General features: G+C 33.2%; 2 protein-coding genes across 3 annotated transcripts in view; one reads left to right on the top strand and one right to left on the bottom strand.

Moving 5' to 3' along the window:
• Positions 1–293: 293 nt before the first annotated feature.
• On the bottom strand, positions 294–8469 carry LOC134709711 (DNA-directed RNA polymerase II subunit RPB9-like). The gene is made up of 5 exons (XM_063569860.1): positions 8339–8469; positions 6559–6613; positions 4825–4898; positions 1893–2019; positions 294–543 (listed from the first exon to the last, which is right to left on the bottom strand). Exons 1-5 carry the CDS (start codon positions 8401–8403, stop codon positions 481–483), a joined length of 384 nt encoding a protein of 127 aa, XP_063425930.1. The 5' UTR covers positions 8404–8469; the 3' UTR covers positions 294–480.
• Positions 8470–8687: 218 nt separating this feature from the next.
• LOC134712364 (saccharopine dehydrogenase-like oxidoreductase) overlaps positions 8688–23853 on the top strand; it is a 38371-nt gene continuing 23205 nt past the window's right edge. For both annotated transcript variants that reach the window (XM_063573840.1, XM_063573839.1), the window contains exon 1: positions 8688–8963. In XM_063573840.1, coding sequence (XP_063429910.1) covers positions 8789–8963 — 175 coding nt within the window. In that variant the 5' untranslated portion in view covers positions 8688–8788. The remainder of the gene's footprint in view (positions 8964–23853) is intronic.

The following is a 23853-nucleotide window of genomic DNA, read 5'->3' as shown; positions in this document are numbered from 1 at the left end:
TTTCTATTAACTTAAACTTAAGTTATAGTGCGAAAACCAAGAAAATGCTTATTTGGGTCCTTTTTGGCCCCTAATTCCTAAAATGTTGGGACCAAAACTCCCAAAATCAATACCAATCTTCCTTTTATGGTCATAAACCTTGTTTTAAAATTTCATAGATTTCTATTCACTTTTACTAAAGTTAGAGTGCGAAAACTAAAAGTATTCGGACGACAACGACGACGCCAACGTGAAAGCAATATACGACGAAAATTTTTTCAAAATTTGCGGTCGTATAACAACATGTAAATAGCTATTAAACCTTTTTTATTACAATCTTATGAAAATGGAAATGATTTGTATGAACTTAAACATTATGAAATCATAAAAGTAATCTGCTGGCTACATTCAATTTCTATGGTTGTCCTTCAAACCATTGTAGCCAATTAAAACATATCAAGTCTACATTCTTGCAGTAGTTAATGGAATCTGTTTTACACATCATTCTGTCCATCGATGAACACACTGTTGATTTGTACATACATAATATAACCTCATTCCTTCCTGTAAAACAAAACATTACCATATTTCTTATTTGTTTATAGCACAAGTTTTATTACTGTAAAACCTTGATATGAAGGTCACCCATGGGACCAGAGAAAACAGGTCTTATAAGGAGAGTCACATCTGAATTGATGTTCTAAATGTATTATAAATACTATAGCTAGACAGGCAGAGGGTGAACTGACAAGATGGATTACGCTAACTAGTGGTGACCTGGTAGGTGACCTTTAAACCAGGTTTGACTGTATAACATGATAATCAGAACTGTTATGTGCACAGTTGCCTAACCTCATATGCTGGCACGATGAACAGTACCATAGAGCATTTTTTCATAAAGTGTACGGTATTTGTTTTTATCAGCACAGTGTAACTAGAGATTTTTATACAGTATAATTTGTGAATTGGTTGTTATAAATTTTTGTGTTTTTGTTGTTTATAATACCAATTGTTAATGGTTAATTGAAAATCATAGTGCTTGTCAGCAGTGTAGAGTAAAGATTGCCCTAATTTATCAGTGGAAAGTAAAATTAAATATTGCATTATCAATAAAACATTGATTGCAGTTGATTCAACTACAAGGCTGGGCAATGGGTGATAACTCTATTTTTTGAAGATGACTTCAACAATGGCATCATTTAAATTTTTAGAACAGATATTAGGTTCCTGCATATTGCAAAAGTTCTATGTAATTTTCTGGACAGGTGTAACATTGTTTTGTGACTTGAATATCTGAGCATATATTTACATATATAAATTTCTGTAAATGTTCATGGATAGGATATATAGACTGTTATGATCAATGGACTATATATTGCATATCAAAATAGTAGTGATAAACCTTGGAATATTTAGATATTTTAAAGTCAGTAACATATGGCTTTGATTGCATTTCAAAAAGTGATAGTGTTGAGATCTAAAACAAATGAGCATAACCCAGTCACATTTTCATGTGCTTGTCACCAGTCAGGAAACTTTTCAGAAGTTTTAGTATGTAATAGTGTAATGTTTTTCTTGATTTGGAGAATATGGTCTTTATAAATGTATTGGCGAAAAAACTAAAATACATTTGTAATATAAGAGTTCCATGTTCTTTTCATGTTCAAACCATTTCAACTTCTTCACAGATTAGTCAATTGGTGGTCTTTTGGAAGGTAGAATCATTTTGACCCTTTCAAAATTGTCTATATCAGCAAAGTAAAAAAAATTAGACTCTTGTTGCTTGAACTAGTGATTGCCTTGAAATAGTTTTATTGAGATTAAATAATAACCTTGCAATGAATGTTTCCACTAGATACTAAGGATTCTTTTAAAATAAAAAGAAATGAATAGACTTAACAACCACTATTTACCTCTGCCTTATTACTGTGAGACTGGAAAAATACAGATTCTTTGTGCTGACATTTTGGACAAGGATGGTCCTCTGTTCTAGGAAGTGTGGGGTCTGCTATAACATCGCCAATAATCTGAGTCAATTCACTGTAAGGAAAATAAATATTAATATAAACAATAAACTTTCTCATATTTTAAATAGCATTTTCTTTGTTTTATTTGATCTTTGCTTTTATTTCAAAAGCATGTTTTCATGTAGAATCATAATATTAGGTTTCTTTTTCTTTAAAAAAAATATAATTAATGATGTTGTATTTCTTAAACTTCTTCCCTTTAGAATACCTAAAAAAAACTTCTTTATTCGATACCAATCCCCCCCCCCCAAAAAAAACCAAAAAAACCCCCAGAACTCATAAAAATAACATACAACACAGCAATTGTTAGATTTAGATTCAATATCTTATTAAAGTCTCACCACTTGTATAACATAAAACATTGTTATCTATTGTGAAATGTTACAACTGTTACAGATACTGGTTTACAGTAAATTGCAACCTTTTTCCTTTGCTTGTTGATCACTATTAAAATGGTTTTTTAAAATAGTATTTTTTCCCCTTTAAAATGCATGAGAACTTTTAAAATTACCTGACATAAGTTGTATTGTTTCTTTAAGTCACAAGAATTAAATTTTACAATTTATTCAAATACCAACCAGATGCTCCGCAGGGCGTAGCTTTATACGACCGCAGAGGTTGAACCCTGAACGGTTGAGGCAAGTATGGACACAACATTCAAGCTGGATTCCGCTCTAAATTTGGATTGTGATTAAATAGTTGACACAGCATAGGTTTCTGACACAGAATGAATGTATTCAAATGAACTTTGTTTTCTCTTAGAGCAATTCACTATGCTGTTGAATATTAATCCTCTCAAAAAAATGTTTGAAGAAATTTTCTTTTTATTTATGAAATTTCAAATGAGAAAAATTGAACCCAATTTTTTAATCACATCCCCCTTTCCCTTATTCCAAAACTAATTTCAATTAAAATATTCTAATGGAGTTTGCAACAATTACTACTCATTTAAATACATCATAAAATATTAAGATGTAAAAAAACTGCTTGTTATCACTGAATGGTAAAGATTATTTAAATTTATCAGTTGGTAGTAAAAAGTGAATATATACATTGTATATTGTATATAACAAAGATTTAAGTAGACTGGACAAAGAAAGATAACTCCAATTAAAAAAAATTCTTACAGATATTTCTTGCTTACTATACTGGACAAAGAAAGATAACTCTTAATTAAAAAAAAATTTGCTATTTCACAATATTGTGAAATTAGATATTTCTTGCCATTGCACAATACTGTGCAATTGAAAAGACTTGCTATTGCACAATACTTAATATAATAATTTTAGATCCTGATTTGGACCAACTTGAAAACTGGGCCCATAATCAAAAATCTAAGTACATGTTTAGATTCAGCATATCAAAGAGGACCAAGAATTTAATTTTTGTTAAAATCAAACTTAGTTTAATTTTGGACCCTTTGCACTTTAATTTAGACCAATTTTAAAACTGGACCAAAAATTAAGAATCTACAAACACAGTTAGATTTGGCATATCAAAGAACCCCAATTATTCAATTTTTGATGAAATCAAACAATGTTTAATTTTGGACCTCGATTTGGGCCAACTTGAAAACTGGGCCAATAATCAAAAATCTAAGTACATTTTTAGATTCAGCATATCAAAGAACCCAAAGGTTTCAATTTTTGTTAAAATCAAACTAAGTTTAATTTTGGACCCTTTGGACCTTAATGTAGACCAATTTGAAAACGGGACCAAAAATTAAGAATCTACATACACAGTTAGATTCGGCATATTAAAGAACCCCAATTATTCAATTTTGATGAAATCAAACAAAATTTAATTTTGGACCCTTTGGGCCCCTTTTTCCTTAACTGTTGGGACCAAAACTCCCAAAATCAATACCAACCTTCCTTTAATAGTCATAAACCTTGTGTTTAAATTTCATAGATTTCTATTTACTTATACTAACGCTATGGTGCGAAAACCAAGAAAAATGCTTACTTGGGTCCCTTTTTGGCCCCTAATTCCTAAACTGTTGGGACCGAAACTCCCAAAATCAATACCAACCTTCCTTTTGTGGTCATAAACATTGTGTTTAAATTTCATTGATTTCTATTTACTTTAACTAAAGTTATTGTGCGAAAACCAAGAATAATGCTTATTTGGGCCCTTTTTTGGCCCCTAATTCCTAAACTGTTGAAACCAAAACTCCCAAAATCAATCCCAACCTTTCTTTTGTGGTCATAAACCTTGTGTCAAAATTTCATAGATTTCTATTAACTTAAACTAAAGTTATAGTGCGAAAACCAAGAAAATGCTTATTTGGGCCCTTTTTGGCCCCTAATTCCTAAAATGTTGGAACCAAAACTCCCAAAATCAATACCAGCCTTCCTTTTATGGTCATAAACCTTGTGTTAAAATTTCATAGATTTCTATTCACTTTTACTAAAGTTAGAGTGCGAAAACTAAAAGTATTCGTACGACGACGACGACGACGACGACGACGCATCGACACCAACGTGATAGCAATATACGACGAAATTTTTTTCAAAATTTGCGGTCGTATAAAAAGCAATACTGTAAATTCAGAAATTATTGCATGCATTTATTATTGAGATTTTGTCATTTTAGACTTAAATGTGATTTTAATTTTTACGAATTTGAGAAAAATCCTGTTTAATGCATATAAAAATACTTCAAAATGCGAGTTTAAATTATTGCGCTTAAAAATCAGTCACATTTTTCGCAATAATAAAAACCTTGCATTAATTTCTGAATTTACAGTACTTACTTCAGTTTGAACTTGTAATTCTTTTTTAGTAGTATATATATCGTGTTTATATCTATTACTTACTCTACTTCATGTGTAATCTTGTTGACATATATACATGGATTATCTGCAACTTGTTGGTAATCACAATTTCTACACTGAAAGAAAAATCTGCCAGTTAAAAACTTAAAAAATTGTTCTGTTACAATATTCTACTGTCTTTTTTTCATCAAGTAATGTTATTCAATGTATTACCATTTATAATTAAGTCTCTACTTGAATACAGTGAAGTAAAGAATGATGACAAAATAAATTTAGGTAGTTGTTTACACTGTTGTCAGACAGTACAACACAACACATGGCTTAACTTTCATGAAACAAAATCTTAATTAATACAGTATGAATGATTGAAAATGTGCCAATCATAATCACTTGTTTAGATTTTATCTGGCTTCTAGATGACTGAAAGACAGAATCAAATAGTAAATCAAACATTAATTTATGTAGCTGTGAAACTAAGCCAAAGAAAGATAACTCCAGTCAAACAAAATATTTATAAAACAAACTAGAGGCTCTAAAAAGCCTGTGTCGCTCACCTAAGTTAAGAAAGGAAGCAGATGGATTCATGACAAAAGTGTGTTTTGGTGATGGTGATGTGTTTTTACATCTTATTTTACTTATCATTCTTGCAATTTACAATTATCTCTATTCATAATAAACTTGGCCCAGTAGTTTCAGTGGAAAATGTTAGTAAAAATTTACAAATTTTATGAAAATTGTTAAAAATTGACTATAAAGGACAATGACTCCTTAGGGGGTCATTTGACCATTTCAGTCATGTTGAATTATTTGTAAATCTTACTTTGCTGGACATTATTGGTGTTTACAGTTTATCTCTTTCTATAATAATATTCAAGATAATAACCAAAAACATCAAAATTTCCTTAAAATTACTAATTCAGGGGCAGCAACCCAACAACGGGTTGTCTGATTCATCTGAAAATTTCAGGGCAGATAGATCTTGACCTGATTAACAATTTTACTTCGTCAGATTTTCTCTAAATGCTTTGGTTTTTGAGTTATAAGCCAAAAACTGCATTTTACCCCTATGTTCTATTTTTAGCCATGGCGGCCATCTTGGTTGGTTGGCGGGGACACCAGACACATTTTTTAAACTAGATATCCCAATGATGATTATGGCCAAGTTTGGTTTAATTTGGCCCAGTTGTTTCAGAGGAGAAGATTTTTGTAAAAGCTAACAACGGACGACGGACGCAAGTGATGAGAAAAGCTCACTTGGCCCTTTGGGCCAGGTGAGCTTAAAAGGAGGTTACCATTTATTCAGAAATGTTTGGTTTTTTAAGCAGGAGAAAGTTTACTTTTAAAAATAAAAATCCAATAACTAACCAAATAAATAAATTCAACAACCTTAAAAATAATAAAAACATCTAATAATGTTTGCATTGTGTTAAATTACATGCACAATGAATATGTGTCCATATCATTCATATTGTGCAATTAAAATTTTGAGACCCAAACATAATAATTTTGACACTATCTTTGTATTATCAATATATGAGGTAAGCTGTCTTACATTTATTCTAACTGTATATAAAAATATAAGTATAATCTGATGTTTGTGCAAAGGAAATAGATTATCACACAGCATTTCAGCTGTATATCTCTCTTCATTGAAAGTCTATAAAAAAATACAAAATAAACGAGTTAGTTTAGTTTAATACCAGAGCCAAAACATTCTTTGTTACTCAATATTTTAGTAATCACAGATTTGAATCTTTCTATGACATAATAACTTACAGCATACAAAAGTATTTTGTTCTCTTTGTCCTCCTTAGGATACAACATGTTGTTGCTGAAAAGAAAAGAAATTATAAAACAATGGCTCAAAAGTACCTACTCACTGGCTCTAGTACTGACCACTATTTTGACAACCTTGAATTCTCTTTTTATTCTATACTTTAAAATAAATGAATGACTTTGCAGGTATTAAGGAGTGTTATTATCTTTAATGTTGTTTTTATTCTGTAATGTGTAAGTCATTTCAGTCATTTTTTTTATTGAAATTTTATTGTTTATTTTCAATTTTCTTTACCGGTAGATACATAATTTGTTCATGTATCTTGTCTTATTTAATAAATTTTGAAAACATTCATTTTATTGTTATGTAATAAAAATGTAAAAATGTAAAAAGTAATAGTCTGTACTTCCATTTACTACAAGAGTTTTGGGGATAAATATTCATGAGGAGATTGCAAGAAAAACATACATTTTAACAGCTTTGATTATTACTAGAAATGTGTATTGGCAGAGGCACAGGCACTTGTCTCAAAAAAATTTCTATATACCTTAATATAACACAAGGTACTTAACTATTTTTTTTGAAAAATGACACCCAGGCCCGAAATCCTGTTATTTTTTTATTTATCGGTTGTCAAACCTATTTAAACTTAATATGCCGTAAATTTAAATTGATTTATCTACACAATGGTATATGACACGACTATCATTGTTGTCGGATCAATAGTAGCAGGCCTCAGAAGTCGGTCAACGGGATGTTTTTTTGTATTCGTCTCAAGCTTTGCCAACACCCAGCCCGCAGTGATTGAATTATTATAAAAATTATTAAAAAAAAAATGTCAGCTTCCCTCTGACTATGAATTATTATCTTTATTGTAAATTCTTTACAGATTATGTGACACAAACCCATATAAGTTTGTTATGAAACACACAACGACACTAATGTAGAGTTATAAATTGACCAAAATTTCCCACATTTATTTTTAGCCAGACGATTGACCAATGAAAAACCAGTATAAAATAACATGCGGACTGGGTGTTGCCAAAGCTTAAGACAAATGCTAAAAAACATCCCATTGACGTATTTCTGAGGCCTGCTACTAATGATCCCGACAACAATGATAGTCGTGTCATATACCATTGTGTAGATAAATCAATTTAAATTTACGGCATATTAAGTTTAAGTAGGTTTGACAACCGAGAAATAAAAAAATAACAGGATTTCGGGCCTGGGTGTCATTTTTCAAAAAAAATAATTAAGTACCTTGTGTTATACTAAGGCATAGAGGATTTTTTTTTAAACAAGTGCCTGTGGGCAGAGATTAAAAACAACAAAGCAAATCTACCATAATATTTTCCATTCAATACACCTTTTCTCTAATCCCGGATGACCCAGCCGCTTGAACTTTTGACGTTAACAACAATCACTTTTTCATTGTGGCGTCAGATATTTTGTTTTATGACGTCAATATTTTGGCATTTTTTCGAGAACCTGTGTGATATCCAGTAAGGGCAGACAAATAGCGATAAGGTGCATAGACAAGGAACATTAGCTACAAATTGGTCATTGTACTTTTAAATTATATACATTTTACAGAATTAAAAGGTATTGAGTAAATAAAAGTAAGATATTTTCAAAATTAAACACCATTTAAATGTATTGAGTTTGCAGTGGTACGACATTCGGTACGAGTTTGTTTTTTAATGGTTCGAGTTGACATTGGTACGAGTTTACAATGGTACGGGATAACTATAATTCTTGAAAGAAAATTAGATATACCATTCTTTGCAAAACTTAATGCCTACAAATCCAGGACCGTCGTCGTGTTGTTCGTAGATGTCCATTTCTGTTTTGACTGCAATACACGAAGAAAAAAAGGCAAGTAAGATGCCGCTTACGTTCGTGAAATGTTTTACAGGTGATACTAAAATAAATATTTATGATAACAGTTACGAAAATTTATAAGATTTAAAAAAAAATCACCTTTAAATTCATTTAATAAAAAAAATGATAAACAATAATTATTTTCATGTGCTTCATCGCTTTTAGATTCAAAACTCCACTGAATTGAAATAAGTTACAGATTGAAAGGTCGGATGATAAGTAATAATTTTAGCTACATTTTTTCTTTTGGAGTTCAGCGACAGATACATTCGCCGACAGCCTGGCAAATTGTCTGCATTCTTTTGCTGTGTATCATTCCTTCAGTTGCAAGCGTGAAAAATAAGAATGTCTGAACAAAAGTATGATTTTGTTGTTTTTGGTGCCAGTGGGTTTACAGGACAGTTTGTAGTGGAAGAGATTGCTCGAATTGCTGACGAGGAAGCTGGTTTGACATGGGCGGTTGCTGGACGATCTATGGAAAGATTACAGAAAATTTTGGAAAAAGCATCAAAAGCTACAGGTAATCTAAAAATGATTTTCCTACATTGGATTTTTGAAGGGAGCTTCATCTTGTCTGTACGTCAAGACACCCTGACCCTTAATTTAAGTCTTTATTTTAAGGGTACAACACAGGGGCTTGTTACAATTGCCGGGTTTACTATCCATACGAACCCCTAAAAAATAGGGTAAGGGGTTCGTATGGATAGTAAACCCGGCAATTGTAACAAGCCCCTGTGGGTACAAGACACCTTATCACTAATCCCGGCTGACCAGGCCACTTGAACTTTTTCCGCATATAACAATCACTTTTCCATTGTGACGTCAGATATTTTGTTTTATGACGTCAAAATTTTACGTGAACCTGTGTGATATCCAGTTGTGGCGGTCAAATAGCGATAAGGTGTAGTCATATTGGCATCTGGTCAATTCGGCCCCCATAGAAAAAGTCAAATCAGAACCTACTTTAATCGCCTTCAAGTCAAATCAGCATCCAACAATATTTTATATCAGGGCTCAAGCTACCAGGTGACTTGGGTGAAGAAGTCGCTTTCTCAACCTTCACTTCGCTTTCCCCAACCCCCAAAATGGAAAACAAGTCACCCTGTTGTTTATGATAGTAGCTTTTGTCATCTGACATTTTATAAAAAAAAATTGTCAAGTTGATAAAACATCAATTTTTTATTGATAATTAAAGAAATTCAGACTTAAAAGATTCATTTTCTAAATAAAAGAGGTTGAAGCATTGTCTTTACTGTGTGTAGCAGGTTATTTAATAAAAAGACATATTTTTATCACTTCCTGCACTTTCAGCATGTCCAGTGCTTGTTTCTTGAAAATGTACATCAACCCAAGGAGGTTATATTAGAAGGAGAGAGGACGAAAGCAGTTATTATACATAAAATGTTACCGACTTTTCTGTAAGTGGGTGTTAATTAGTTAAGATCGACTCTGTCACAGAGGGAGATTTTGTCCTAATTACATACCCGATTAAGAACGGAAACACCTGAGGTGTCATAAACTGACCGGATATACAATTATTGGAATGATAATATCATAATAAGATTTTTTGTGATATTTTTAATTAAGAAATTAAAAAATAAAATTTTATGTTAAAAGTAAACTTATTACCAATAAAAAAAAAAAACGAATATCCGTCTCATTGGCGTCAATGTTAATATCAACAGTCATAACAGAAAGTTACTTTTACGTTGTTTCCGATAAATTTCTCTATGTTTCAATTGCAAATATTCCTTCCATTGTTACCGGTCACCGTAACTAAAGTACTTTGCAGATTCGTATATTTTCTATGATTAATACCTGCCAATTCTCATCAGCAGAAATTGACAGGTGAAGCGAAAATCTTTGTTTAAAGCAATGTAGTGTTGAATAAAAATCGCTCACTAACTTTCCTTTAAACCCTCGTAACTTTGTCATTTCTTTATCTTTTTTCACCGTTGACATATGATTGATTTTGAAATTGCGTGTCCGATCTTTTTACATATCATAAACACCTATACACTGCATTGTTACCGAAAACACACCCGAACTTTAATGACCCAGTCACTGATAACAATCACGTGACATATGCTATTTATCTAATAGTCCGAACTACTCGCGGTAACAGCCCGGTACATTAGAGGTCATGTCAAGTGGGTAATAAACATGTCGGTTTCTTTATAATTTTATCATTTTTCTCTGATCGAACTGCTATCCTGGGGATGCTAATTTTGTATCAAGCAGAGTGTTCACTCTCCTTCTAATATAACCTCCTTGATCAACCTAACTTTTGGCATCAAAATAAGTTTTTTACTTCATTCAAATGTGATAAAAGTTGCCTCCAGTTAATGATTAATCCATTTATTGCATTAAAAACGTTGTGTTCATTTCCAAATAGCTTGTCTGTTGTCAAACATCGTTTATTTTTGTAAATTTTCTTGCAATAGTCTGCCATTGATCGTTTCTAACTACTGATCGAAACCGCACCAGCTATGACAGAAATCCGTATTTTTACCATTATAACTACGGACGCATGGATGGAACAGCTGACAGAAGAATATTGATCCTAAAAAGGAAAAATTATGAATTCCATACCTTTAACAGACTTTTGGTTACATCTAATTGATTGATGTACTATATAAATGAATTCATAAATTTATTGTTTTAAGTTGTCTCAACATATGATATATATATATATATATATGACCATTTTATTGTTTTCAATCAATACATTAAAAACTCTTATGAATAACATAAAGTCATAATTAACATTTTTATTTTTGTTGTAATAACTATTTACAGGTAGCTATTGTTGTTTTTTCTTAAAAAAATGTAATGAAAAAGAATGAAGCCCTCGCTCAAGGTGTTGTTTGATTGTGAGAAAATTAGAACAATTAAAGGGAAAACAATGAGTCCCTATCAACACAAATCAAAGATAAAACTTTATGCCCCTCTGCTAAAAAAGGCCCATCCTCACATTGTTCATTGCCTTGACGTGGTGTGAGGGCTCCACTTTGGTGGTCTTAAATGAACACGTTGAGGGATAGTATGCAATCTTTCTTTTACTCTTTCCATACGATTTCCTTGGTCGCCATCTTTGAAGTACACACCGATATCCATAAATTTATAATGATCAAAATTAACTTACCTGCATCTTGTAAATCATTTTTAGGTTATAAAAGACACTTCTATCACATTTTTATTAAATAATATATGTTTAAAAGTCACTAAAATGTGTTAATATTGATATTTGAAGTGTTATTCGATCATTTCATGTGTTATTCAGTTATTCGGTCATTCGTGTTACCCTCAGCAGGGAGTAAAACTTATAAATTTTGATAAATTTATTGGGCGCTAATCTCGTAAAAGCAGATCGCCCAACAGAACTGGTTTTATAATATGTTTATAAAAAATATAAATCATTATTTCTGCCTGGCTCTCAAATCAAAAGTCCGACTGTCTGAGCATTTTAAATTTACATGTAAATAGATCCTTCATGATGAAATAGGATATCCATACATTATTGAACAGGTTAGACTTGATACAATTCAGTTTTTACAGGAAAATAATATTATTTCATCATAGATTTTATGTGGAAATTTTTTTTTCAATTGGATTGAAATTCGGCTATTGGTACTTTACGGAACGGAACGGAACGGAACAGAATTTCATTTAAGGTATCCAAAGGGGGCATTTATCAAAATTTCGAAAAATCTTTAAAACAAAACAAACTTTAAAATTTCTGTGTTTTACGGTTTTCCATATACAAATAACACAAATGTATACTTAATCTCATCTTTACAGGTGAAATGTGCAATAATGTATAACATCGGGAACTATTCTGTAGATGAATATGTCAAATTGTCCTGATAAATTATCATGAAATTAACGCATTTGCAAGTCATGCATTATGATATCTAGACTGACCTCACGTCGTCCTTTCCGACGATGATTAGAAACATTGGTTCTGATTTTAACTTTTTAAATTTATTATTCCGTTCCGTTCCGTTCCGCAAAGTACCAATTGCTCTGAGGAATTGGTATTTAACGGAATCGAACGGAAACAGACATCTTTAATGTAATTAAAGCAGTATGATAAAAAAAAATTGTCTGACACCTCTTTTTGCATGAGTGGTATGTGTTTTAGATAGCATTTTCGACTTGATCAATAATAAAAAATTTAACACAAAGGCAGGTTACACAAAAAGTCTTTCTCCTTCCATCGGTATTTATATTTTAAAAAAGAGGCATACAACAGACCGTTCCGACGATGATTAGAGACAGTGATCAAGTTGAATCTGATTTAAACTTTTTAATTTATTATTCCGTTCCGTTCCGTTCCGCAAAGTACCAATTGCTCTGAGGAATTGGTATTTAACGGAATCGAACGGAACCAGACATTTATAATGTAATAAAAGCAGTATGATAAAAAAAAAATGTGTCTGACACCCCTTTTTGCAGAAGAAATAAGTGTTTTAGATAGCATTCCCGACCAGATAAATAATTAAGAATTTAACACAAAGGCCGGATAGACAAAAAGTCTTACTCCTTCCATTGGTAATTATATTTTTTAAAAGAGGCATTCCACCTCTCGTGCCGACGAGGATTAGAAACAGTAATCAAGTTGAATCTGATTTAAACTTTTTAATTTATTATTCCGTTCCGTTCCGTTCCGCAAAGTACCAATTGCTCTGAGGAATTGGTATTTAACGGAATCAAACGGAACCAGACATTTATAATGTAATAAAAGCAGTATGATAAAAAAAAAATGTGTCTGACTCCTCTTTTTGCATGAGTGGTATGTGTTTTAGATAGCATTTTCGACTTGATCAATAATAAAAAATTTAACACAAAGGCAGGTTACACAAAAAGTCTTTCTCCTTCCATCGGTAATTATATTTCAAAAAAGAGGCCTTCAACAGCCCGTTCCGACGATGATAAGAGACAGGGATCAAGTTGAATCTGATTTAAACTTTTTAATTTATTATTCCGTTCCGTTCCGCAAAGTACAAATTGCTCTGAGGAATTGGTATTTAACGGAATCGAACGGAAACAGACATCTATAATGTAATAAAAACCTGTTCTTTATATTCCTTATAAATTTTCTATTTGTAGACTGCCTACGGATTTATATTGCTCTTATGGGACCCGAGATTAAGGGGGCCAATTTGGGGGGGGGGGGCCTGAAAAAATATATTTGTTTTTTATTTCAAGTCCGATTTTGATGAGTTTTTTTACATTAAATTCCTGATAAAAAGCCATGCCTGCCGGGCATTTTTCACATTGCACGTTCCGCAAAGTACCAATTGGTCTGAAGAATTGGTATTTAACGGAATCGAACGGAAACAGACATCTACAAATGTAATAAAATCAGTATGATAAAAAAAGGCTGACACTTCTTTTTTTGAATGAGTGGTAATTGTTTTAGATAGCATTCTCGACCTGATCATTAATAAATAATTTAACACAAATGCAGGTTACCCAAAATCTATCCATTCCTTATTATATTTTAAAATTTTTGGGGAAAAAAAATGATGAAATGGGCAAAAAAAAGTTGTCGTTAATTATTAAAGTTCGGAATGAGTTGCTACATTTGTATGTCTAAAGTAATGTTGATCCTCTTGGAATTCATTTGAATGTAAGTTTTAAATTGTGCTAATGAATATCATGCATGTGTATTTAAGTTAAAAAAAAAATGAAAAAAAGGTCTTGAATAAAAACAAAGCTCTCGTCAATTATACCCGGCGTCATTACAGTGGTTACAAATGAAAATATCAAAATCAACCTTTTATTAAATTAGAAGTTCGCAACTTTGACAATATACAGTGCGAATGACATAAGCTTTTGATGTAGAAATACAAGTGTACTTAAACTATGACAGTGTCAATTTTTTAATTACTGTAACGGTTATTGGGTTCGGGATTGTGTACTTGTTTTTATGTTGTTCGTTCTATAAATAAAGTTTGAGTACTGCAGACGTCTTTTTGTCACAGCCAAGCTTTTTGTAGATCTCTGCTATTTGTGGTGCCAAATAGGACCCACGTTGCTTGAGAAATGTTTCAGGCATCACACTGGTGTCAGAAGTGTCGACTATTGTGAATTTATTCGACTGAGAAGTTTGGAAATTCATCGGAAAGTTGCCAGTTTGGAAAACCACGTGAGTCGACGATTGGGCGATCCAGAAGCGGATCCCCGTCAATCACAACCCAAACATAATTATTCCGGTGAGATCGTATGATTTTTATACTTTAAATACTGAAAATTGTTTTAATTTTACAAAAAATTTAGCTGACGAAAATTTGCATTTGAAAAAAAATAATTCCGGTGGCTCCGACCTCGTCACCAAATTACTGGACATACAAAAACATTTTTATTTTTTAATTTTAATTTTTTTTTAGTCAAGATTTGCATATTTTTAGACTGTTTCATGTAATACGTGTTTTTTAAGTATTACAGATCGAATTTAGAAAATAAAGGACTTATGAGTGAAACTGTTCTACACAACTATCTCAGGTCTATTCCACTCGTCATCACACAAAAGACAAAATATTAATTTTCACCTGCTAAGAGACGGGCTTCATCCTAAAAGAATATGGGCACAAAAGTGGTTTAGAAGATTACCACTTGACATATGCCAAGAGTATTGGTTAGATAGGGAATCATTTTCAGTACACGTCGATCCACAGGATTGAAAATTACAATCTTTTATAAATTGCAATTTAATAATAAACTTGAATGACGATACAGTAGTAGAGACGGGTTCTGATCGAAAAGTCAGCGAAGATTCCCCCCCAAATGGTGATCAGTTGGGCATAAAAATGCTTAACGTGTTAGAAAGAATGGGGAACGACATGGGAACCTTGGCTGACACCATGACATATGTTTAGAAAACAGGATGAGGTTTCTGCCAATACAATGCAGCTACTCTACCAACAAAGTAGAAGTATAGAAGAATTGAACAATACGTTTTTGCAGAACCGGGAGACATCGAAATCCGACATTTAGAGCACAGGTACTAATACTTCCGGTTACACAGTTGACGATTTTTCTGGGTCTTCTATTTGTCCAAAGTATGGATTATATGATGGAAATAATGAACACCTAGACCCTAAGTTAGACGAAAACAAACCAGTTGACAGTTTTCAGGTTGGCCAAGAGAACAGTCACAGACAATCTCTGTTCGGTCAAGATAGCAAGCCGAAATCGGATTTACAGTTCGGTCGTGGGAACAGTTCCAGACCACCTTCATTTAGTTTAGATAATCAACCAATAGGATATTTGCAGTTCGGTCGAGGGAACAGTCCCAGGCCATCGTCCCAGAATACAGATGATGACATACAGACCGGTTTGCAGTTTGGTCGCGGGAACAGTCCCAGACCAAATGCTAATTCACACACACCATTGTCATCACTATAGAAAGATGGGAGTCTAGGTCGAGTTCTATGAACACAAATAATAGACAAGATTTGATAAGAAACATACAACCTTCGTTTTCTAGTGATATTGAAGCTATGCACAGTAGTAACAATACACAGCAGACAAGACAACAAGTACCAAAGAGTGACGTTCCCCACCAAAAACTTCCAGCATTCGACGAGAAGGATGATTATGAGGGGTTAATTATCCCATTCAACAGGGCAGCTTGGAGAAACGAATGGACAGAGGAGGAAAAGTTAGATTGGTACATTGCATGCCTGCAAGGACAGGCGAGTAAATTTATGACCGCAATTCCTCGACAGGAAAGAGATAGTTTTGAATCCATTTCGCGTCACATGGAAAACAGGTTCAACCGAAAAGAGCCCCCATCCACTGCACGAAAAAAACTATCTGATTTAAGACAACACAATGAAAAGAATGAAGAGTTTGCTGAAGAAGTAAGACGATTAGTCTCAAGAGCATACCAAACAAGTAGTATCGAGTTACAAGAGGAACTTGCAGCGGAACACTTTTTGAAGGGCCACAAGAACGCCAAAATAGCATATGAAGCTTAAAACCACCAACCTAAGACTGTATCTTCAGCACTAGATATTGTTGTACAACTACAACACAATTATCATGCTACGTTGGGCAGGGATGTTGATTATAATACAAAACAAAGGACCAGACGCGTTACGTGGAAAGATGAAGAGGAAAACAGTACTGACCAATATGAAGGGATGGACAGCGTTAGGCAGTTGGTAAATTCATTTCGGAAACCAGATAATCAAACATTACAGAATGAAATCAAAGCACTAAGAGATCTTTTAGAAAGGGCCATGCTGCATGATTCAAAACCAGCTACCTTGACAGCACAGTCAACGGGATGTTATTTTTGTGGCGATAAAAGCCATTTCAAACGTGATTGTCCAAAAAGATCACGATCCCCCAGCCCTATGAGAAGACAAGATACTGGTGCTGATTGTGAAAGGAGATATATTATCAAATTGGCAGAGGACAAGATTTACTCATTCCAATTCAAGTCAATGGCAATAAGGTCGATGCTATTGTTGATACAGGAGCAGATGTAACGGTACTTTCAAGATCCTTTGCAAATTGTATTGGTTTGAGCGGTACTACCGGTATAAAAGCTTGCTTATTGAATGCAGAAAATGGGAAAGAAATGGAGGCTGACATGAATATTGTTGCAAAGCTTCAACTGGGTAAAAAGGAGATAATTTGGAAAGCATGTATTGCCCCCATAAGAGATGATATTTTGATTGGAATAGACTTACTGAAAGAAGTAGATGGTATCATAATGGCCAAACAAGGTGATCTGCTGATAAATAATGAGCTGATACCAGGACGGTATCGAAAAGAAAATGATTGCCAAATATCAAGAGTGACGGCTGAAATGGAACCCACTTTAGATACTTTAAAGCCCATGGACGAGACAGATGTATATGGAGGAGTTGAAAGTCTAAAAGAAAGTATTGTTGATGTTTTAGACCCAGCTTCCTTACAAGACAATAACAACACTGGGTCGGTTTTAGTGGAAACTCGCCTACAGGATAATCTTGAAAAAGATAATGTTTCAGACATGGACGAGGTAAAAAGTAAAATCACAAAAATACTGAACTCAGAGGAAAATCAATTTGGAAAGTCCATAATCACATGGCAAAATCAAAAAACAAAACGCATCAAAAACGAATGGACAAGAACTGTCATATTCCTGACTTGGTACAGGCATTTTCAAATGTAGAAAATGGTGGATTAAACCTGGTTCTATAGCGCTAACCCTCTCACTTTAATAACAGTCTCATCAAATCAATAAGTGCGATTGGTTCAAATGTGCCACATGAGCCGAGGACACAGACTCCAGACTCAGGTGGGTTTGAGAACAAGAATATTAAGCTATCGCAAGAATTTGTTGTCGAAATTTCAGATGCTTATGATGCGGCTAACGACGATAAATCTGATAGTTCAAAGATAGAGAATTCACTATTTGAAGACTATATCATATGTTCATTAGAACAGACGATACAAAGTTTAGATTCGGGCAAAAATTCAACCAAACAAGATGATGAATCAGAACAGAAGGAGATTATATCACGTGATTCGGGGACACCGAGTCCAGTCTCAAGTGGTAGTAAGACCCATGCAAACGTAACCAAGAAGATAGGGTCTCTCAATGATGCCTTAAATCCAAAGATTTCACCCAAGATGGATGACAGTTCAGATTCCAGTGAGTCGAGGACACAGGCTCCAGACTTACCTGGGAATCATCAGATGACAAAAGAAAAGCACCCACCTAAAATCAGTCGATATGGATATGAACTGTCTGTTTATAAAGAAAAGGGGGGATAGTGTAACGGTTATTAGGTTCGGGATTGTGTACTTGTTTTTATGTTGTTCGTTCTATAAATAAAGTTTGAGTACTGCAGACGTCTCTTTGTCACAGCCAAGCTTTTTGTAGATCTCTGCTATTTGTGGTGCCAAATAGGACCCACGTTGCTTGAGAAGTGTTTCAGGCATCACATTACATTGTGTTAATTTCGCACGTCAATCTTTTGTCTGTCAAGTTTTGATCACTGTTTCTAATCATCTTCGGAAGGCCCCTTTTTTAATTTATAATTACCAATGGAAGTAGAAAGACCTTTTGTCTAACCTGTCTTTGTGTTATTTTTTATACGTCCGTCAATTTTGACGGGACGTATAATGGTATACAAATGTCCAGTGTCCGTCCGTCCGTCCGTCCGTCTGTCCGGTGTAAACATGTCGCACCGTAACTTGAGAACGACTTATCCAAATTTCATGAAACTTAACATAGTTGTTTCTTATGATGGTCAAATGATCTTTATACTTTTTTGTGAAAATAAGATTACAACTTTTTGAGTTACGGCACTTTGTAACTAAAACAGGGGTGTGTTTTTTTCACATGTCGCACCGTATCTCTAAAACAATTCTTGATTATGGCTTAAAACTTTAAATACTTCTTAGTTATATTAATCTTAATATCTGTATACTTTTTGGTGATGATTCAAAATTTAATTTTTGAGTTATTGAGTAATTTGTAAAAAAGGGGGAGGGTTTTTTTACATGTCGCACCATATCTCAAAAACGATTTATGATTATTACTTAAAACTTTACACATGTCTTTATTATATTAATCTTAAGATCTGTATACGTTTTGGTGATGATTCAAAATTTCATTTTTGATTTATTGAGTATTTTGTAAAAAAAAAAGGGGGTGTTTACATGTCGCACCATATCTCAAAAACGATTTATGATTATTGCTTAAAACTTTACACATGTCTTTGTTATATTAATCTTAAGATCTGTATACGTTTTGGTGATGATTCAAAATTTCATTTTTGAGTTATTGAGTATTTTGTAAAAAAAAAAGGGGGGGGTTTATATGTCGCACCATATCTCAAAAACGATTTATGATTATTGCTTAAAACTTTACACACTTCTTTGTTATATTAATCTAAAGATCTGTATACTTTTTAGTGATGATTTATTTTTATATTTTCGAGTTATTGAGTTTTTTGTAAAAAAAGAGGTTTTTTTTCACATGTTGCGCTGTATCTCTATTGCTTAAAACTTAACAGGCTAATGTTGCGTCGGGTTTCCAAATACATCTTGTACAATCTTCCTATTGAGCGGGAATAAGGAAGGAGTCAGGATATACTAAGCATGACATCCTGTACAACCCTGTGTTATTCAAAAAAGATTTATGTTTTTTCACAAGACGACGGGCGTATCATGCGCTCATGGCGCAGCTGTTTATTTAAATATTGATCAAGTCGAAATGCTATCTAAAACACTTACCACTTATTCAAAAAAGAAGGGTCTGACTTGTTTTTATCATACTGCTTTTATTACATTATAGATGTCTGTTTCCGTTCGATTCCGTTAAATACCAATTCCTCAGAGCAATTGGTACTTTGCGGAACGGAACGGAACGGAATAATAAATTCAAAAGTTTAAATCAGATTCAACTTGATTACTGTCTCTAATCATCGTCGGAACGAGAGGTGGAAGGCCTCTTTTAAAAAATATAATTACCGATGGAAGGAGAAAGACTTTTTGTGTAACCTGCCTTTGTGTTAAATTTTTTATTATTGATCAAGTCGAAAATGCTATCTAAAACACATACCACTCATGCAAAAAGAGGTGTCAGACAATTTTTTTATCATACTGCTTTTATTACATTATAGATGTCTGTTTCCGTTCAATTCCGTTAAATACCAATTCCTCAGAGCAATTGGTACTTTGCGGAACGGAACGGAACGGAATAATAAATTCAAAAGTTTAAATCAGATTCAACTTGATTACTGTTTCTAATCATCGTCGGAACGAGAGGTGGAAGGCCTCTTTTAAAAAATATAATTACCGATGGAAGGAGAAAGACTTTTTGTGTAACCTGCCTTTGTGTTAAATTTTTTATTATTGATCAAGTCGAAAATGCTATCTAAAACACATACCACTCATGCAAAAAGAGGTGTCAGACAATTTTTTTATCATACTGCTTTTATTACATTATAGATGTCTGTTTCCGTTCAATTCCGTTAAATACCAATTCCTCAGAGCAATTGGTACTTTGCGGAATGGAACGGAACGGAATAATAAATAAAAAAGTTTAAATCAGATTCAACTTGATCACTGTTTTCTATCCTCGTCGGAACGAGAGGTGAAAGGCCTCTTTTAAAAAATATAATTACCAATGGAAGAAGTAAGACTTTTTGTCTATCCGGCCTTTGTGTTAAATTCTTAATTATTTATCTGGTCGGGAATGCTATCTAAAACACTTATTTATTCTGCAAAAAGGGGTGTCAGACACATTTTTTTATCATACTGCTTTTATTACATTATAAATGTCTGGTTCCGTTCGATTCCGTTAAATACCAATTCCTCAGGGCAATTGGTACTTTGCGGAACGGAACGGAACGGAATAATAAATTAAAAAGTTTAAATCAGATTCAACTTGATTACTGTTTCTAATCCTCGTCGGCACGAGAGGTGGAAGGCCTCTTTTAAAAAATATAATTACCAATGGAAGGAGTAAGACTTTTTGTCTAAGCTGCCTTTGTTTTAAATTCTTAATTATTTATCTGGTCGGGAATGCTATCTAAAACACTTATTTCTTCTGCAAAAAGGGGTGTCAGACACATTTTTTTTTATCATACTGCTTTTATTACATTATAAATGTCTGGTTCCGTTCAATTCCGTTAAATACCAATTCCTCAGAGCAATTGGTACTTTGCGGAACGGAACGGAACGGAATAATAAATTAAAAAGTTTAAATCAGATTCAACTTGATTACTGTTTCTAATCCTCGTCGGCACGAGAGGTGGAAGGCCTCTTTTAAAAAATATAATTACCAATAGAAGGAGTAAGACTTTTTGTCTATCCGGCCTTTGTGTTAAATTCTTAATTATTTATCTGGTCAGGAATGCTATCTAAAACACTTATTTCTTCTGCAAAAAGGGGTGACAGACACATTTTTTTTTTTTATCATACTGCTTTTATTACATTATAAATGTCTGGTTCCGTTTGATTCCGTTAAATACCAATTCCTCAGAGCAATTGGGTCTTTGTGGAACGGAACGGAACGGAATAATAAATTAAAAAGTTTAAATCAGATTCAACTTGATTACTGTTTCTAATCCTCGTCGGCACGAGAGGTGGAAGGCCTCTTTTAAAAAATATAATTACCAATGGAAGGAGTAAGACTTATGTCTAAGCTGCCTTTGTTTTAAATTCTTAATTATTTATCTGGTCGGGAATGCTATCTAAAACACTTATTTCTTCTGCAAAAAGGGGTGTCAGACACATTTTTTTTTATCATACTACTTTTATTACATTATAAATGTCTGGTTCCGTTCGATTCCGTTAAATACCAATTCCTCAGAGCAATTGGTACTTTGCGGAACGGAATAATAAATTAAAAAGTTTAAATCAGATTCAACTTGATTACTGTTTCTAATCCTCGTCGGCATGAGAGGTGGAAGGCCTCTTTTAAAAAATATAATTACCAATGGAAGGAGTAAGAATTTTTGTCTAAGCTGCCTTTGTTTTAAATTCTTAATTATTTATCAGGTCGGGAATGCTATCTAAAACACTTATTTCTCGTGCAAAAAGGGGTGTCAGACACATTTTTTTTTTATCATACTGCTTTTATTACATTATTAATGTCTGTTTCCGTTCGATTCCGTTAAATACCAATTCCTCAGAGCAATTGGTACTTTGTGGAACGGAACAGAATAATAAATTAAAAAGTTTAAATCAGATTCAACTTGATCACTGTCTCTAATCATCGTCGGAACGGGCTGTTGAAGGCCTCTTTTTTGAAATATAATTACCGATGGAAGGAGAAAGACTTTTTGTTTAACCTGCCTTTGTGTTAAATTTTTTATTATTGATCAAGTCGAAAATGCTATCTAAAACACATACCACTCATGCAAAAAGAGGTGTCAGACACATTTTTTTTTATCATACTGCTTTTATTACATTATAAATGTCTGGTTCCGTTCGATTCCGTTAAATACCAATTCCTCAAAGCAATTGGTACTTTGCGGAACGGAACGGAATAATAAATTAAAAAGTTTAAATCAGATTCAACTTGATTACTGTTTCTAATCCTCGTCGGCACGAGAGGTGGAAGGCCTCTTTTAAAAAATATAATTACCAATGGAAGGAGTAAGACTTTTTGTCTATCCGGCCTTTGTGTTAAATTCTTAATTATTTATCTGGTCGGGAATGCTATCTAAAACACTTATTTCTTCTGCAAAAAGGGGTGTCAGACACATTTTTTTTTATCATACTGCTTTTATTACATTATAAATGTCTGGTTCCGTTCGATTCCGTTAAATACCAATTCCTCAGAGCAATTGGTACTTTGCGGAACGGAACGGAACAGAATAATAAATTAAAAAGTTTAAATCAGATTCAACTTGATTACTGTTTCTAATCCTCGTCGGCACGAGAGGTGGAAGGCCTCTTTTAAAAAATATAATTACCAATGGAAGGAGTAAGACTTTTTGTCTAAGCTGCCTTTGTTTTAAATTCTTAATTATTTATCTGGTCGGGAATGCTATCTAAAACACTTATTTCTTCTGCAAAAAGGGGTGTCAGACACATTTTTTTTATCATTCTGCTTTTATTACATTATAAATGTCTGGTTCCGTTCGATTCCGTTAAATACCAATTCCTCAGAGCAATTGGTACTTTGCGGAACGGAACGGAACGGAATAATAAATTAAAAAGTTTAAATCAGATTCAACTTGATTACTGTTTCTAATCCTCGTCGGCACGAGAGGTGGAAGGCCTCTTTTAAAAAATATAATTACCAATGGAAGGAGTAAGAATTTTTGTCTAAGCTGCCTTTGTTTTAAATTCTTAATTATTTATCAGGTCGGGAATGCTATCTAAAACACTTATTTCTCGTGCAAAAAGGGGTGTCAGACACATTTTTTTTTATCATACTGCTTTTATTACATTATTAATGTCTGTTTCTGTTCGATTCCGTTAAATACCAATTCCTCAGAGCAATTGGTACTTTGCGGAACGGAACGGAACGGAACGGAATAATAAATTAAAAAGTTTAAATCAGATTCAACTTGATCACTGTCTCTAATCATCGTCGGAACGGGCTGTTGAAGGCCTCTTTTTTGAAATATAATTACCGATGGAAGGAGAAAGACTTTTTGTGTAACCTGCCTTTGTGTTAAATTTTTTATTATTGATCAAGTCGAAAATGCTATCTAAAACACATACCACTCATGCAAAAAGAGGTGTCAGACACATTTTTTTTTATCATACTGCTTTTATTACATTATAAATGTCTGGTTCCGTTCGATTCCGTTAAATACCAATTCCTCACAGCAATTGGTACTTTGCGGAACGGAACGGAACGGAATAATAAATTAAAAAGTTTAAATCAGATTCAACTTGATTACTGTTTCTAATCCTCTTCGGCACGAGAGGTGGAA

This window comes from Mytilus trossulus, chromosome 3, assembly GCF_036588685.1.
Source record: "Mytilus trossulus isolate FHL-02 chromosome 3, PNRI_Mtr1.1.1.hap1, whole genome shotgun sequence".
Taxonomy (NCBI): domain Eukaryota; kingdom Metazoa; phylum Mollusca; class Bivalvia; order Mytilida; family Mytilidae; genus Mytilus; species Mytilus trossulus.
This window is presented reverse-complemented; position numbering and strand designations above follow the sequence as displayed.

Excerpts from the sequence above, each read along its gene's own strand:
- LOC134709711 (XM_063569860.1), bottom strand. The coding sequence starts at position 8,403 with ATGGACATCTACGAACAACACGACGACGGTCCTGGATTTGTAGGCATT. Across the intron at positions 4,899-6,558 it reads ACAAAATACTTTTGTATGCT|TGTAGAAATTGTGATTACCA; the intron begins GTAAGTTATTAT and ends TTTTTCTTTCAG. Across the intron at positions 2,020-4,824 it reads AAGATTACACATGAAGTAGA|TGAATTGACTCAGATTATTG; the intron begins GTAAGTAATAGA and ends TTTTCCTTACAG.